Genomic DNA, 12,667 nt, shown 5'->3' with positions numbered 1-12,667 from the left:
CCAGGTTGGATGGGGCTTTGAGCAACCTGATCTAGTGAAAGATGTCCCTGCCCATGGCAGGGGGGTTGGACTAGGTGATCTTTAAAGTTCCCTTCCAACCCAAACCATTCTGTTATTCTATGATCTCTGATTCTGTCCATAAACTCTTTGTCCATAAACAAGATTTTGAACGTAACACTGAGTTCTTAGTTTAAGAATGTTTAGTAATGGTGTCTAACAGATATAGAAATCCTCCATCTCCTTTACATACTGTCCTTCTTAAATGGATTAATGGTGATAATTTTCAAGGCTCAGTTACGCTAGTATCTCACTACATTTCAGTAACACAAACAATTTTTTAATGGTCTTAATAATGTTTACCTGCAGCTTCAGTATACGTAGCTGAAACATTTGTGATACATAGTCTTCTTGCATTGATTTAATATGCTCTTGAGAAAGTGAGTGTGAGGTGGTACTACTTACATTGTTATAGGATGCTGGCCACAAAACATACGTACATGGACTATTTAGCACTGTTCGTTGTTTCAAGATCTAAAATTACTTCTCTTTGTTTTATTATAAAATATTTATGGGTTTGGATTTTTTTTTTTAAATTACGCTACAAAAATAAGCTATTACTGTGTTATAACAGATACGGGGTTTTGAGGATAAAATGTTGGAATGACAACCATTCCTAAGTAAAGATGGTGATTGCCTCTGATTCATCTGTGCTATTGTTAGGAGTTGCCAGATCTGGTGGCCTGATAGAGGTGAGGCTGCTACAGCTCCATGCCCCCAGGTTCAACCAGTTGCAAAGCTGAGAATGTATTCTTAGTAGGCACACACACAAACTGTATACAACACATATATACATATGCACCCAGTCAGCAATGCAGACAGAAGCACCCAGCACTCACATAAACACAAACAGCACCGATGGCTGCATCCTGTTCCCCTCTCTGGCTGATCAGGATGAAGATCCATCAGTGGAAAATATACACATGTGCAGAATGCAGATTGTTCCAGTAGCAGGGCTTAGACACTCGGTTTACCCAGTAGCTGGCTCTGGATGCCCGGTCTCCCCAGCTGCTGGCACCTGGACATGCCAGACCCCCAAGGCCCACAGCCCCACTACAGTTGCTGGTACAGATCCCCTTGCACACACCAATATACACACAGATATGTTCACTGTGGGTCCCTCCAGTAACTGTGATGAGACTCTCAGGATCCTTGCTTTCTTCAGCTGTTGCACAGAGAAACACACAACAGACAAGTGGGTCTCCCTCAACCCCACACCTTACAGTCTCTCCAGCAGTTGGGCTGGACCGCTAGTGAGACAATTCCTCCAGTTGTCTCACTAACGGAGACATACAGACCCCTGGTTCCCAAACCACTTAACCTATTTGCTGGCTAGTCTGGCTTGATATTCACTCGTGATCATATACTGACATACATACTCTCACTCACTCCAGTTGCTAGCACCCAAGACATGTGGTACCCTGTGATCCATGGTCTGACACCAGTTGCTGGCACTTAGATCCTCACTGATTCTAGTTGCTGGCACCAAATACATGCAGGCTCCATCTGACCCATGGCCCCCACTCCAGTTGTGGGCACTTATATCCCCATGCACACACATGCACACAGAACAGAGCTGCACAGTCAGAAAGAGTTAGAAGTGTTAGAAGACAGGAAAGACTGTGCTGATCAGGCACAGGGCATGGCTAGACACTCATACTGACCAGCAACCATTTTACACGCAACCAGCCCCCTTTATCCCCATTCCCTCCATTTTCCCATGCTTGTTCATCCCCAAACCACCTACACCCATCCCTTTCCCCACCTTTGGTTCCTCCCCTAAACATCCCATTATAAGTCTTGTGCAGCTTTCCCTGCACCCCACAATGTTTTCCATACCCCTAGGCAGTAACCCCACTCGGTCTGTAAGGTACTCTGACGACGTCTCCCATTGACTCATTGTGATGGGTGTCACCTCCAGGCCCACGGGGCTGATGGCTCCCCTATGACAGCCTTAGAAGGAGCCGGGACAGGGGCTTCATTTCTCTTACTGGGTTATTTGGGTTCCCCAGCCTGTGGTTGTCTCTTTTTGCTCTTTCCTGTTTGTGCAGATGAGCCTTTTATGGGTTGATTGCACTTCTGTGGTGGTTCTGGGATTAGCCAGGTCAGGGGATTATTTGGGTTCCCCCATCTGCCATTGTTCCTCTGTGCCCCTTTGTGCATGCAGAGGTGAGCTTTTTCCCACATAGCCTAACATTTATGATGGGCTACTCTGTAACACTTTCTCGTCCTATACACTAAGTTATCCAACATTTCTATTTGAGAAAACAGAACTCTCAAATCCAGTTAGAGGAGCAGATCTTTACTTCATGTCATATCCCACATCTTGTAGCCTTTTCCTCTTATCTTCATGTATAAGGGAAGTTCATGTTTAAGGGAGGTTTAGACTGGACATTAGGAAAAATTTCTTTACTGAAAGAGTGGTCAGGCCTTGGAACAGGCTGCCCAGGGAAGTGGTGGAGTCACCATCCCTGGAAGTTTTTAAAAGACGTGTAGATGAGGCGCTTAGGGACATGGTTTAGTGGGCATGGTGGTGTTGGGTTGACGGTTGGACTTGATGATCTTAGAGGTCTTTTCCAACCTTAATGATTCTATGATTCTATAATATATCAAGATTAAAAATAGGATAGTGTACCAAACCAGTATAGCTCCTGATGCTAGTGTCTGATTAACCTTCTCACCCTTTCTGATTTGGCTCCTGAAATAGTAGTGATTTGCTAAATTATCTTGCACCTCCTTTCCATTCTAAGATGACTGTTGTTTGTATCATTGAAACTTCCAGGTTTGTAAATCAGCCTCTAAGTAGATTAACATCTATAATTGGCTTGTGGAAAGTTAGATCCCTCACTTAACTGACACTAATGTCGAATGTGGACAGGAGCAGACAGGCAGTGCTGTGAGAGCAACAGGAGGAAGAGGATCATTCCTGTACCATCATTCTTCTGACCACGCATACACATGGGGAACAATAGCAGCTCCACAGTGGATGATCTGCAGGCTGTTGAGATCCACCACTGGTACAAAAAGTTCATGATAGAGTGTCCTTCTGGACAGCTGACGGAGCATGAATTTAAACAGTTCTTTGGGCTTCGAGGGCTGGATCCAGAGGCCAATGAGTACATTGAGCAGATGTTCCGCACATTTGATATGAACAAGGTGAGTTCTCCGACAAGAAAATTAACTGCCTCGTACTGCTTAAAAGTGAACCAACTCCTGGACTTTTGAGAAAACACTTGGTTTTCTCTTACAAACATTGGTGTGGAAAGCTGCTGAGGGACACTAACGTAAAGTAGCTAAATGCAAGGAGCAAATGAATGTGCATAGATAATGACATAGATAACGTAACCATAGGTAATAACACCTTATTATCTAACTACCTTGTGCAAGTTCGTCTTTGAATTTTGAGAATTCCTTACTGTGTATTAATTGACTTGGTCTTGTTTGACTAGCAAAATACTAATGAAAGGAGATTTCATTCTTATTCTTATTCTTTATTCTTATTCTTATTCTTATTCTTATATGTTCTTAATCTTATTTGTATAATTCAAAAATATATCTGTATTAGATAGTAGAGACTACAGGAATCAAACACAATAGAAATCACTATAACATTCAGAGAGGAAGTAATTTCCAGGTATTTGGCAGCTGAAATTAATACTGCATGGGCAGACAATCCATATGGCTCTCCTCAGTGCTAGGAGGTATAGGGTATAGCAGTAGCTAGGAGGTAGGTAGTATTCCTCACTGTGACTGGTGACCACTGGCTGTCTCTAAGGTAAGAAACAGTAGCCCCCATAATTCCTTTAAGCATGCAATGGCCCTCACTTTTGCCTGTTTTTTATCCATATATACTTAGGCCTATGCTTGCAGGCCTGTAATCTCAATGACAGAGGAATTTGTTTTTATGGCAGCCTGGGAAAATTCAGCTTTGCTCTCTGCTCCAAGGTTCTGAAATGGCTGGAGCAAATGTCTGTGAGTCAAGGAGGAACTAGGCACAGAGACGTGTGAAACAGGTGGGAAATCACAGGGTTGGTTTTGAAGAAGGAAAGCCTAGGGACCGAGCAAAGAACATTGGTTCGGACAACATGTGAGAAGGCATAAGGAGTTAAGGAATATTACAAAATTCTTAAAGGTGAGAGAAGAGCAGCCAGGCTCCATTAGGGTAGCTGAGGTCTTGTGGTGGATATAACAACTGGAAATGACTGCAAATCTCAAAGAATATCCTTTCTCATCCTAAAGTTCTCTGTGCCCAGGATGATGATAGCGATGAGAAGCAGTCTTATAAACCAAACCAACACAAGTTGCACAAGTCTTTCTCTTTACCTCTGTCATGTCTTGGGATGTTTAAGGACTTTAAAATTTGTTCAAGAATGTTACACATTCCAAAGTTCTCCCGTGAGTCCTATGTTATGCAGTAAACAATGTTTTAAGAAGACTCTCAAATTCAAATTTGGTCATACAAAGATAAAAGCTATCGTCTAAATAAAGTGATAGTGATCTCAAGGGGAATGAAGTAAGAGTGTGGCAACTAGTGGATATGGACCTACATCTTAGCCTGTTAATAGTTAGTCACTTAATCTAAGCTCCTTTTATAAACAAGGGCAAGGAACAGGAGCACGCAGAGGAAGAGCCACCCTGTAGTAATACAGACATTGATGATGGATGGAATCATCTGCCCTCCGGACCTTCAGATTTTGAGAACTCTGCTGAGGACAAAGAGGATAAATTTTCAATAGAGTTATTTTATAAATTGCAATCATGCCCTCCTTCCCACCTTTAGAGCTGGTTATCTTTGTTTTCTATGACTTTGCTCAATGAAGTTATGAAAAACTCACATAAGGCGAGTACTACAATGATCCTGAATTTTAAAATGTTGTGATCCTTGCTGTAAAATAGTAGTGCTCTGCTAGTCTATCTACATTCGCCTTTTACATATATTTATTTACATCCATTCCAGAAAGGCATCTAACTTTGTTTAAATACCTCAATAAACAAAAGTTTCATTTTTTTGCTCTGTAATGTGTTGAAGTAGTTATTCAGAATCTTTGACAGAGAGATGCATTTTATTTGTTGTTTCTTTTTAACCACTTCAAATTTTAGTCAGTGTTAAATCTAGGGATTATGAACCTCTACTGTCTGGCATTTTTCTTGCAGAGGAAACAAGAGCTTTTTGAGTTTCTTTGTAGATTCAAGAAATTGAATGTTTAAAAACCTAAATACAGAACAATTTTTCCATCTGTCAAATCATGTTCTATATATTTTAAAAAATATCTTCAGTCACTTTTTTTTTTCAGAGAATGGAGAAGAGATCTATGGCTCACTGAAATAGCAGTAGTTTCCCACAAAGACAAAGCAGACTAGTACAGAAAACCTAAGGTAGAATTACCTTCCACTTTTCTTGCAGCCAGGGCTCTGGATCAATTTTCTCTCCCAGCAGGCCATAGGCAGTCAGCTCTGGTGGACACAGAGGGGTTCGTTCACACTGGCCATGAGGTTCCATCTCTGCAGGTGGCAAGCGCAGAATAGCCTAGACATGTAATAGATCATAACTTTAAGAATCAAGGTATTTAGATCTTAAAGGTGGCCAGAGAAATAGCATGTGTATGTGTGTGTGTGTTTGTGTATGCGTGTGTACTAAAGCTTTTTCCTAGGTCCAAGTCTCTGTTTTTCTTTCTTTTAGCTGTGAATCTAAGGAGCAATAAGGTAAAGCAGCTCCAGAGCCATAACTTCCTCAGTTTGTTCCTGTCACAATTTGGTTTTCGTTTTCCCACAGGATGGATATATTGACTTCATGGAGTATGTGGCTGCCCTCAGCCTTGTTCTCCGTGGGAAGATGGAGCAGAAATTGCGGTGGTATTTCAAGCTCTATGATGTAGATGGTAACGGCTGCATTGATCGTCATGAATTGCTCAACATCATTAAGGTGAGTCTCCAGGGGTCTGTGTTCTTTCCTCTTTCCTTAAAGACAAATTCCACCACACAAGTAAGACTTTCACTGTTCCCCATGTAGATGATTGTGGATGAGATCTCTTTAACAGCATTCTTTCTTTTAGCAGAATTCCCCACAATCTCGTAGTCCAGTAAGCAGACTTGACATACTCTTCTTTACCACCACAGCATATGTTGCAGGATAGCTAACTCCATAAAATTGTTCTAGCTGCCTAGGACCTAAATTGCACTTTCCAAGATTTCAGACTCCGTGACTGTCAGTTGCGGTCTCTGCAATGTGTCCTTCCTATGTCCTTTTCCCCATGCGAATAGTAGTTGAAGAGTTACTCCCAGTTTGCTTTTTAGAACCAGCTCCTAAATGTCAATGTAATAAAACATTTCTGACTCTCGCAAATAGTTTGAAGAATGACTGTCAATGGAAAAGATTGTATGCAAATAGCTGTTGTGGAAGGTGTTGGGATTACATAAAGGCATAAACAGGACCTTATGAATATCTCAGAATGAATTATGCTGGAAGTTCAGATTATTCTGTAGAATAATCTGGGAAACTAGAAAGATGCAGGAAAGATTCAATGACCCTAAATAATTTACATTTCTGAATAAGAAAGGTCAGAAAATGGATTTGATAAAGATATGAAGCCTGAGCTGTCCACAAATAAAACCACTAATAAGATGTTAGTAATGCATTCTCACCTGGATATGAATTTTAGTGCTGGGCATTGAAGAGACCAAACAAAATCAATCATTGTAATAATATACAGCCTTCTACTAATAACTTGCAATAGAAATACTCAGACATCACAGTGAAGCAACAGATAGTAATTGTTTAACACAGAGCTCTTGAGAAACAAGTCCTGTGGGCTATAATTGGTGGCAACTAATTTACTGCCCTTTGAATTTTGTGGGTGTAGTTCTATGTCTTTTTTGGCAGCCTTAGCAAGTTGCTGAGGTGATACTTAGTTTTAGTAAAATGGCATTTGAAAAAGAATGAAGAAACTTACCAAATATCAGAAGGTAAAAACTAGAAAATGAATAGTCTTAGAATCAATAGTCTTAGAATCAATATGAAGGCTCTGGAATCACATACTTCATGGACATCCTTAAACAAAGGAAACAATTAGGGATGGAAAGAAAAGAGAACCCTGCCCTATATGGTTATGAATAAGATGAATTGTAGTAAACAGTAGTGAATAATGCTTAAACTTTCTCAAGCTGGAAATGAATTTCCACTGAGCTTTAGGGAGAAACAGGACACACAGGAAGCAGTATATAAATGGAAATAGGGGAAGCAAGAATAGAAATAAATGACCACAGCATATAACAAAGGAATTTCATAATGTCAAATGCAGAAGGTGTTTGACAGTGTTTATTGCCTTGGTGGACCATAGGGTAATAGAAAATGGATCAGTTAGGTGTATCCTGATTCTGCCATTTCTGCAGGGCTTAACCTCTACCTAAGAAGATTTAGGGTGATCCTCTGGGTTTCACTGCTCATTCCACGCTCCAGAACCATGCTCACTTTGCACCCTTCAGTGCCAACCATAAGGCCTGATGATTTCTGGTGTTGTTTCCTATGATGCTGGTTCATTTGTATCGGGAAGGTACCAGGCGTGACTGTCTTGTTCTGAATCTACGCTGACAGGCTGCAGTGGAATCAGTCCATTGTTTTGGGAGCCATTAGGCAGCTTCCTATTCTTGCTCTTTTCTTTTAGGCTATTCGAGCTATTAATGGTGGTGACCATGAAACTAGTGCAGAAGAGTTCACCAACCGAGTCTTCAACAAAATTGATGTGAATGGAGATGGTAAGATTCCTGTCTTTGTCATCCAACTCAGATGGTCTCTATGCTACAGAGACACATCCATGTCTTCTTTTCTTGATTGAACTTTATGTGTCTTCATTTCATATTTGTTTGTTATATGAATTCTCATCCAGTAATGCATTCTCCATTAATTTTGCTAAGGCATTTTTCTCCTTGCATCATACATAATCAGTATGACAGGATTTGTTCCCTGTACTAAGTTGCAGCTGTGTTCTGTCCACATGAGTTTGGTAGTGGAGTTTTGGAGTGGGGTTTTTTTGCCTTTTTCTATGTTGCTGTGTAGCAGAGTTAGTTGTGTTGCTGTGTCAGAGTTAGAAGTGGGAAATATTAACAGATGACCCCAGCTGCTCCTAGTCAAAAGCTGGTCAACGCCACTGTAGTTGCTGTATGTCCCTGGGAGATATTTCTGTCCTTGCTACTTCATGTGCTCATTACCTTCTGACGTGCTCTTTTGTTATTCCAGAAGAACTCTGCCAAGCTTCTTCCCTGCACAAGGGCTTTTTGGCCTAGGACAGAAAACCTACTTCTGCCTGTCACAGCTTCCTTCTGTCACTTCTTTTAAACATGAAAACCAGCAAGTATGGGGCAGGTTAGGACTATGACAGATTAGGCCAAAAAGGAGGCGGCTAATCCAGCCGTATTTATAGGAAGCTATGATCCCACTCCTTAGTTAGACATTTCCTCTATTCCTTCTTATGTACCCTTTCCCTTGTGCGGGGAAAAAAAAGGAAGCTGGAGATGCCTGGATATTGGGGAAGTTTCATATAAGCTTAAAAAGACTCTCTGAGGCCTCTTGGCGCTTTAGAACAGTGCATGTCTAGTAAGTGGTCTCTAAAGTTAGATTACTGTACCTCCTTTTCCTGTTCAAATGTGGATTGGCACGATTCTGATGCCTTCTGTCTGTGTCTGACACAGGTGAACTTTCTCTGGATGAATTTGTGGAGGGAGCAAGGAAAGACGAGGAGTTCATGGAGGTTATGATGAAAAGTTTGGACCTGACACACATTGTGGCCATGATCAACAACCGTCGGCATAGTATATAAATCAAGCTGGGAGAAAACTCTGTGCCAATAGAAAGGAGAGACAGCATTTTTTAAAACAAGCAAAATTTCCATAAACACGCATATGGAAGTAGGAACAGAAAGACACTGCTATATTTGTGTATCAGAGTGCATGTTCCTGTACAAATATTGAAGCCCAGCCGCATACATGCAGGGGAGGTTCAGAAAAACTGGATCTGGTGGCAGTATTTGACTTGACTTCCTAAAATTTATAGGCCAAGTTTCAGGGCACAAGTTTCCTCCTTATTCTCTGTCCCAGATTGTCACTTTGCAATGCACTAAAAGTAACGCTACGTTTGTGAAGAGCACTAGGAGAACTGGATGATGGAGTGTGGAGAATTTCTGATATGTACAAAAGAAGAGCTTCAAACTGCTATCAATGTAGAGAACTATCAAAAGAATATAACTTCCACTGTTCTTATGGTATTACACCAAACACCAGCATGTTTGTCCATACCAGATGTGCTTGGATTTGGTAGTCTCTACAGAAGTAGCTTTATTCATAAGATCTCAAGCGCTGAAAGAAAAATCAGCCTTTAAGGCTGATAGTGACAAATCTGTTCCCAGCTGCGCTGTCAGTAATGCTGCTGTTTGCAGCTTTCTGTGATCACAGAACTCTTTAGCAAACAAGTCAACAGTTTAGGAGCAGCTTCTGTAACCAGAGAAAATACGCTACTCAGTTTCTCCAAGCAGAATTGCCTGAGAGATCAAATCTTTTTTATACTTGTCCTACTACTCTCCTCTCATACAACTGAATAAATGAAGTATGTGAAGATGATCCTAGTATTGTTACTTCACACATCCTTTATTGGTCTTTCTTTTGATTCTTGGGGAGAAAACCTAAGAAGCAAAAGAAACAACTCAGCAAGGTGACATGAATTCTGCTGTTCATGTGAATACTGGAGTGAAGTTAATACTCTAGATCAGTGCTGCCACAAATGACTCTGTGTCTTTGTACACAATGGGAAGTTATGTAGCATGGATAGAAACTGAGCAAACTGTGTCTTGTTCACTAACGTTAAGTAAGGTCACAATCAGAAGCTCCTTTGAATCTGGAGAGAGAACCAGAAAGTAAGAAGAATGTGGGAAAAATTCAGCAGAGTGCCTGTGCCATAGATGGGCATGTTTTTCCTGTGCAGGAGGAAAAACTTGCAGACCTGTAACAAGAAGACCTTAGAGTGGACTTAATCTTGTTTATATTTAAGCTTCTGTGATGTACATATGTATTCTGAATAAAGTGTCCAGGCTTTCGGCACCAACATTTTGCCAGGCAGGCTCATACTCCAGGTCCCACTGGCATGTACTCATCTGCAGTTTTAGAGCTTCTGAGAGGAATCACAACCTGGGTATCAGCAAACGTTGCTCAGATCTCCAGAGGATTATTATGAGCGTATGCTGTCGGACTCTGCTGTCCCTTTGGACTGAGGAAGGCAGAGGTTTTTTTTCAAGAGTCTGTTGAACCTGTCCTGTACCTGTTACAAGTGCTCAGTCTCCTGCAGTTTCATGGGTCAGTTACATGTAAAACTGCATTTTTATCATCATCTGACATACAGAAAAAAAAACCTATTTTTAGTTCTTAGGAAAGTAAAGAATTTTTGTAAGTGCAGCTGATTTATTAAAGAAATCACCAAGAAGTTGTAGCTGCCAGCAGTGTTGCAGCAAGCTGTGATACACACTGTACAGAATCTCCTTGATGTACATAAAGGAGAAGGGCATGTACGCAGTACATTCTCAAGAATAATCCTGAATATTTGTAAGCGGAGTTTAATTTTTTTTTTTTAATAGACATTCTAGAAAACTGGTTCTTCCTTAGCTGTCATTGCTGATGTTGCTGGAAAATTTCCCAGCTAAGATGCAGTTATGACATTTGTAATAGACAAAAAAAAATGCATCATGCTATCACTACACTAAGTTGCAGACATGTGTTTTGTTCTTACTGTTTCTGTTCTTCTGTTACTGAATGATTTCACTGGTTTTTGGCTCTGCAACCAGGCTGTTCTTTGAGAGACCAATCCGGCAGTATATATACCTTTGTCAGAAGCTATGGGAAGGGAGACTGGGGAGAGGGAGAGGAAATCTCTGTAAAGGGGAGGTAGTTGTTTTCTGACCTACTTGGCTTTCTTTGTACAGTTAAGATTAAAAAAATGTACAATAAAAATATCTTGGAACCATTCCCTTTGATAGAAGAATAGAAGAACTAGGAGGAGGAGGATAGAATCCAGAGCTATGGTTTGGATTCAGCATATTAGGGTTTTCAAATATCTCCAAGGATGGGAACTCCACAACTTCTCTGGGTTAGGGTGAGGGTCTGGAGTTAGGGGTTTAGGATTAGGGAATATGGTTAGGATGTTAAGAGTTGAAGTTATCATCTGAGATTGGGTCAAGGGTTAGGGTTCAGGCTGGGATTAGAATTAGGGGTTTGTGTTTGGACTTGGGCTCAGGTTTGGGATTTGGGTTATGTTGGTAGTTTAAGGGTTAGGAATTAAAGTTCAGATTGGGGTTTCGGGGTTTGGGTTGGGGGGGGTTGGGTTAGATTTAGAATTAGGATTTAGAGAGGGTTAGGCCTCCTGCGCTTGTCATGGTTTGGGGACTTGCCCTGTAATTGTGAGTGTGTGGCGTGAGGGTATGTTCCATGAGCCTTTGAAATCCTTTTGCCTGTGTCCCCTTCCTCAGGCCACCATGTGGGTGGTGGTGGAAGAACCCAGCATGAAGATGTCGCATCCTCAAGGATCATTTAAAAACCCTGCCTAACACCTACCTCCAGGACACCATGGAAATGGGCTTAAAAAAATGCCTTCAAACCAAAATCTAGACCTTCAGCTCAGATTTCTCCTCCCTAACTCTGAGCATCGAACAGATTTTCTCTCGTTCTTGTCCGGAGAGTTCCTCCACTAGCAGGGATGAGCTGGGAGAAGGCACTTGGGAGTGTCACCACTAGACAGGAAGCAGGGAGGAATGCAGCTGCCAAAACATCCTGGACCTTAATTAGCTGTCTGATCATCCTCTATCTCTCCTACAGACTTGGCGGGGGTCTGTCCCTGATGTTCATTACAATGTCCTGCTCTCAGAGACCAGTGGGCAACTGCCCTGTCATCCCACCACAAAGAAAGATGCCCCTGACGGGGCTGGACTCCACCACCTTCTTTCCGAGATCCCTTGTGACATGGAGAAAAGAAAGAATTAACACGATGTGTGTAAGAGACCAGCCAAGCTTGTTGCCTACCCCTGTCTCTTCTGCGGATAGAGCCCAGGCCCTGTGTGATCTTCGTGTTGATGGGTAGGTAGAGGGAAGATCAGGCTGAACAAGGCTGGGAGGTGCGCTCCCTCCTTATCCCGTATTCAGAGAAGGTGGCTGAGGCAGGACCCTCCCCAACAGCAGGACACAGCCAGTGAGTCGTAAGCCAGAGGGCCCACCAATCCCAGCTGGGAGTCAAACTACTCACAAGCTTTTTCTCCCTGCGGGAACAAGAGTAAGACAAAAAGATCACAGGTGGCCCCAAAGGCTGCTCACCCTCTCGTTGCTGTGCTGACCCTTGAGCTGTGGCTGGGCAGTGGGACAGACAGAAGTGCAGCCCTATAACTGCAGCAGACCAAAAAGCCAGAGCACAGCATTGAACAGAGATCCCCACCAGGACTAAAGCAGGCAGGGAGGGGAGACATGGCAGGTGCAGGAGCCCAGCCTCACCATGGAGTCAAGTCAGTCCTTGTGAGCATCCAGCCTGCAGGGTCCTCCTCCTCCCATTCTTTGGCCAGGGCCCGAGCGAAAACAGATCTGTCTC

At 42.2% G+C, this 12,667-nt stretch overlaps 1 protein-coding gene across 1 annotated transcript; it reads left to right on the top strand.

Annotated features, from left to right (window-relative positions):
• Nucleotides 1-2,894: 2,894 nt before the first annotated feature.
• LOC104081279 (guanylyl cyclase-activating protein 1-like) lies at nt 2,895-9,197 on the top strand. The gene is made up of 4 exons (XM_009583955.1): nt 2,895-3,213; nt 5,831-5,980; nt 7,719-7,809; nt 8,743-9,197. Exons 1-4 carry the CDS (start codon nt 3,016-3,018, stop codon nt 8,868-8,870), a joined length of 567 nt encoding a protein of 188 aa, XP_009582250.1. The 5' UTR covers nt 2,895-3,015; the 3' UTR covers nt 8,871-9,197.
• Nucleotides 9,198-12,667: the final 3,470 nt, after the last annotated feature.

This window comes from Fulmarus glacialis, unplaced genomic scaffold (genome assembly GCF_000690835.1).
Source record: "Fulmarus glacialis isolate BGI_N327 unplaced genomic scaffold, ASM69083v1 scaffold37998, whole genome shotgun sequence".
Taxonomy (NCBI): Eukaryota; Metazoa; Chordata; class Aves; order Procellariiformes; family Procellariidae; genus Fulmarus; species Fulmarus glacialis.
This window is presented reverse-complemented; position numbering and strand designations above follow the sequence as displayed.

Coding starts and splice junctions, on each gene's coding strand:
- LOC104081279 (XM_009583955.1), top strand. CDS start 3,016: ATGGGGAACAATAGCAGCTCCACAGTGGATGATCTGCAGGCTGTTGAG. Junction 5,981..7,718: donor AATTGCTCAACATCATTAAG/GTGAGTCTCCAG, acceptor CTTTTCTTTTAG/GCTATTCGAGCTATTAATGG. Junction 7,810..8,742: donor AATTGATGTGAATGGAGATG/GTAAGATTCCTG, acceptor TGTCTGACACAG/GTGAACTTTCTCTGGATGAA.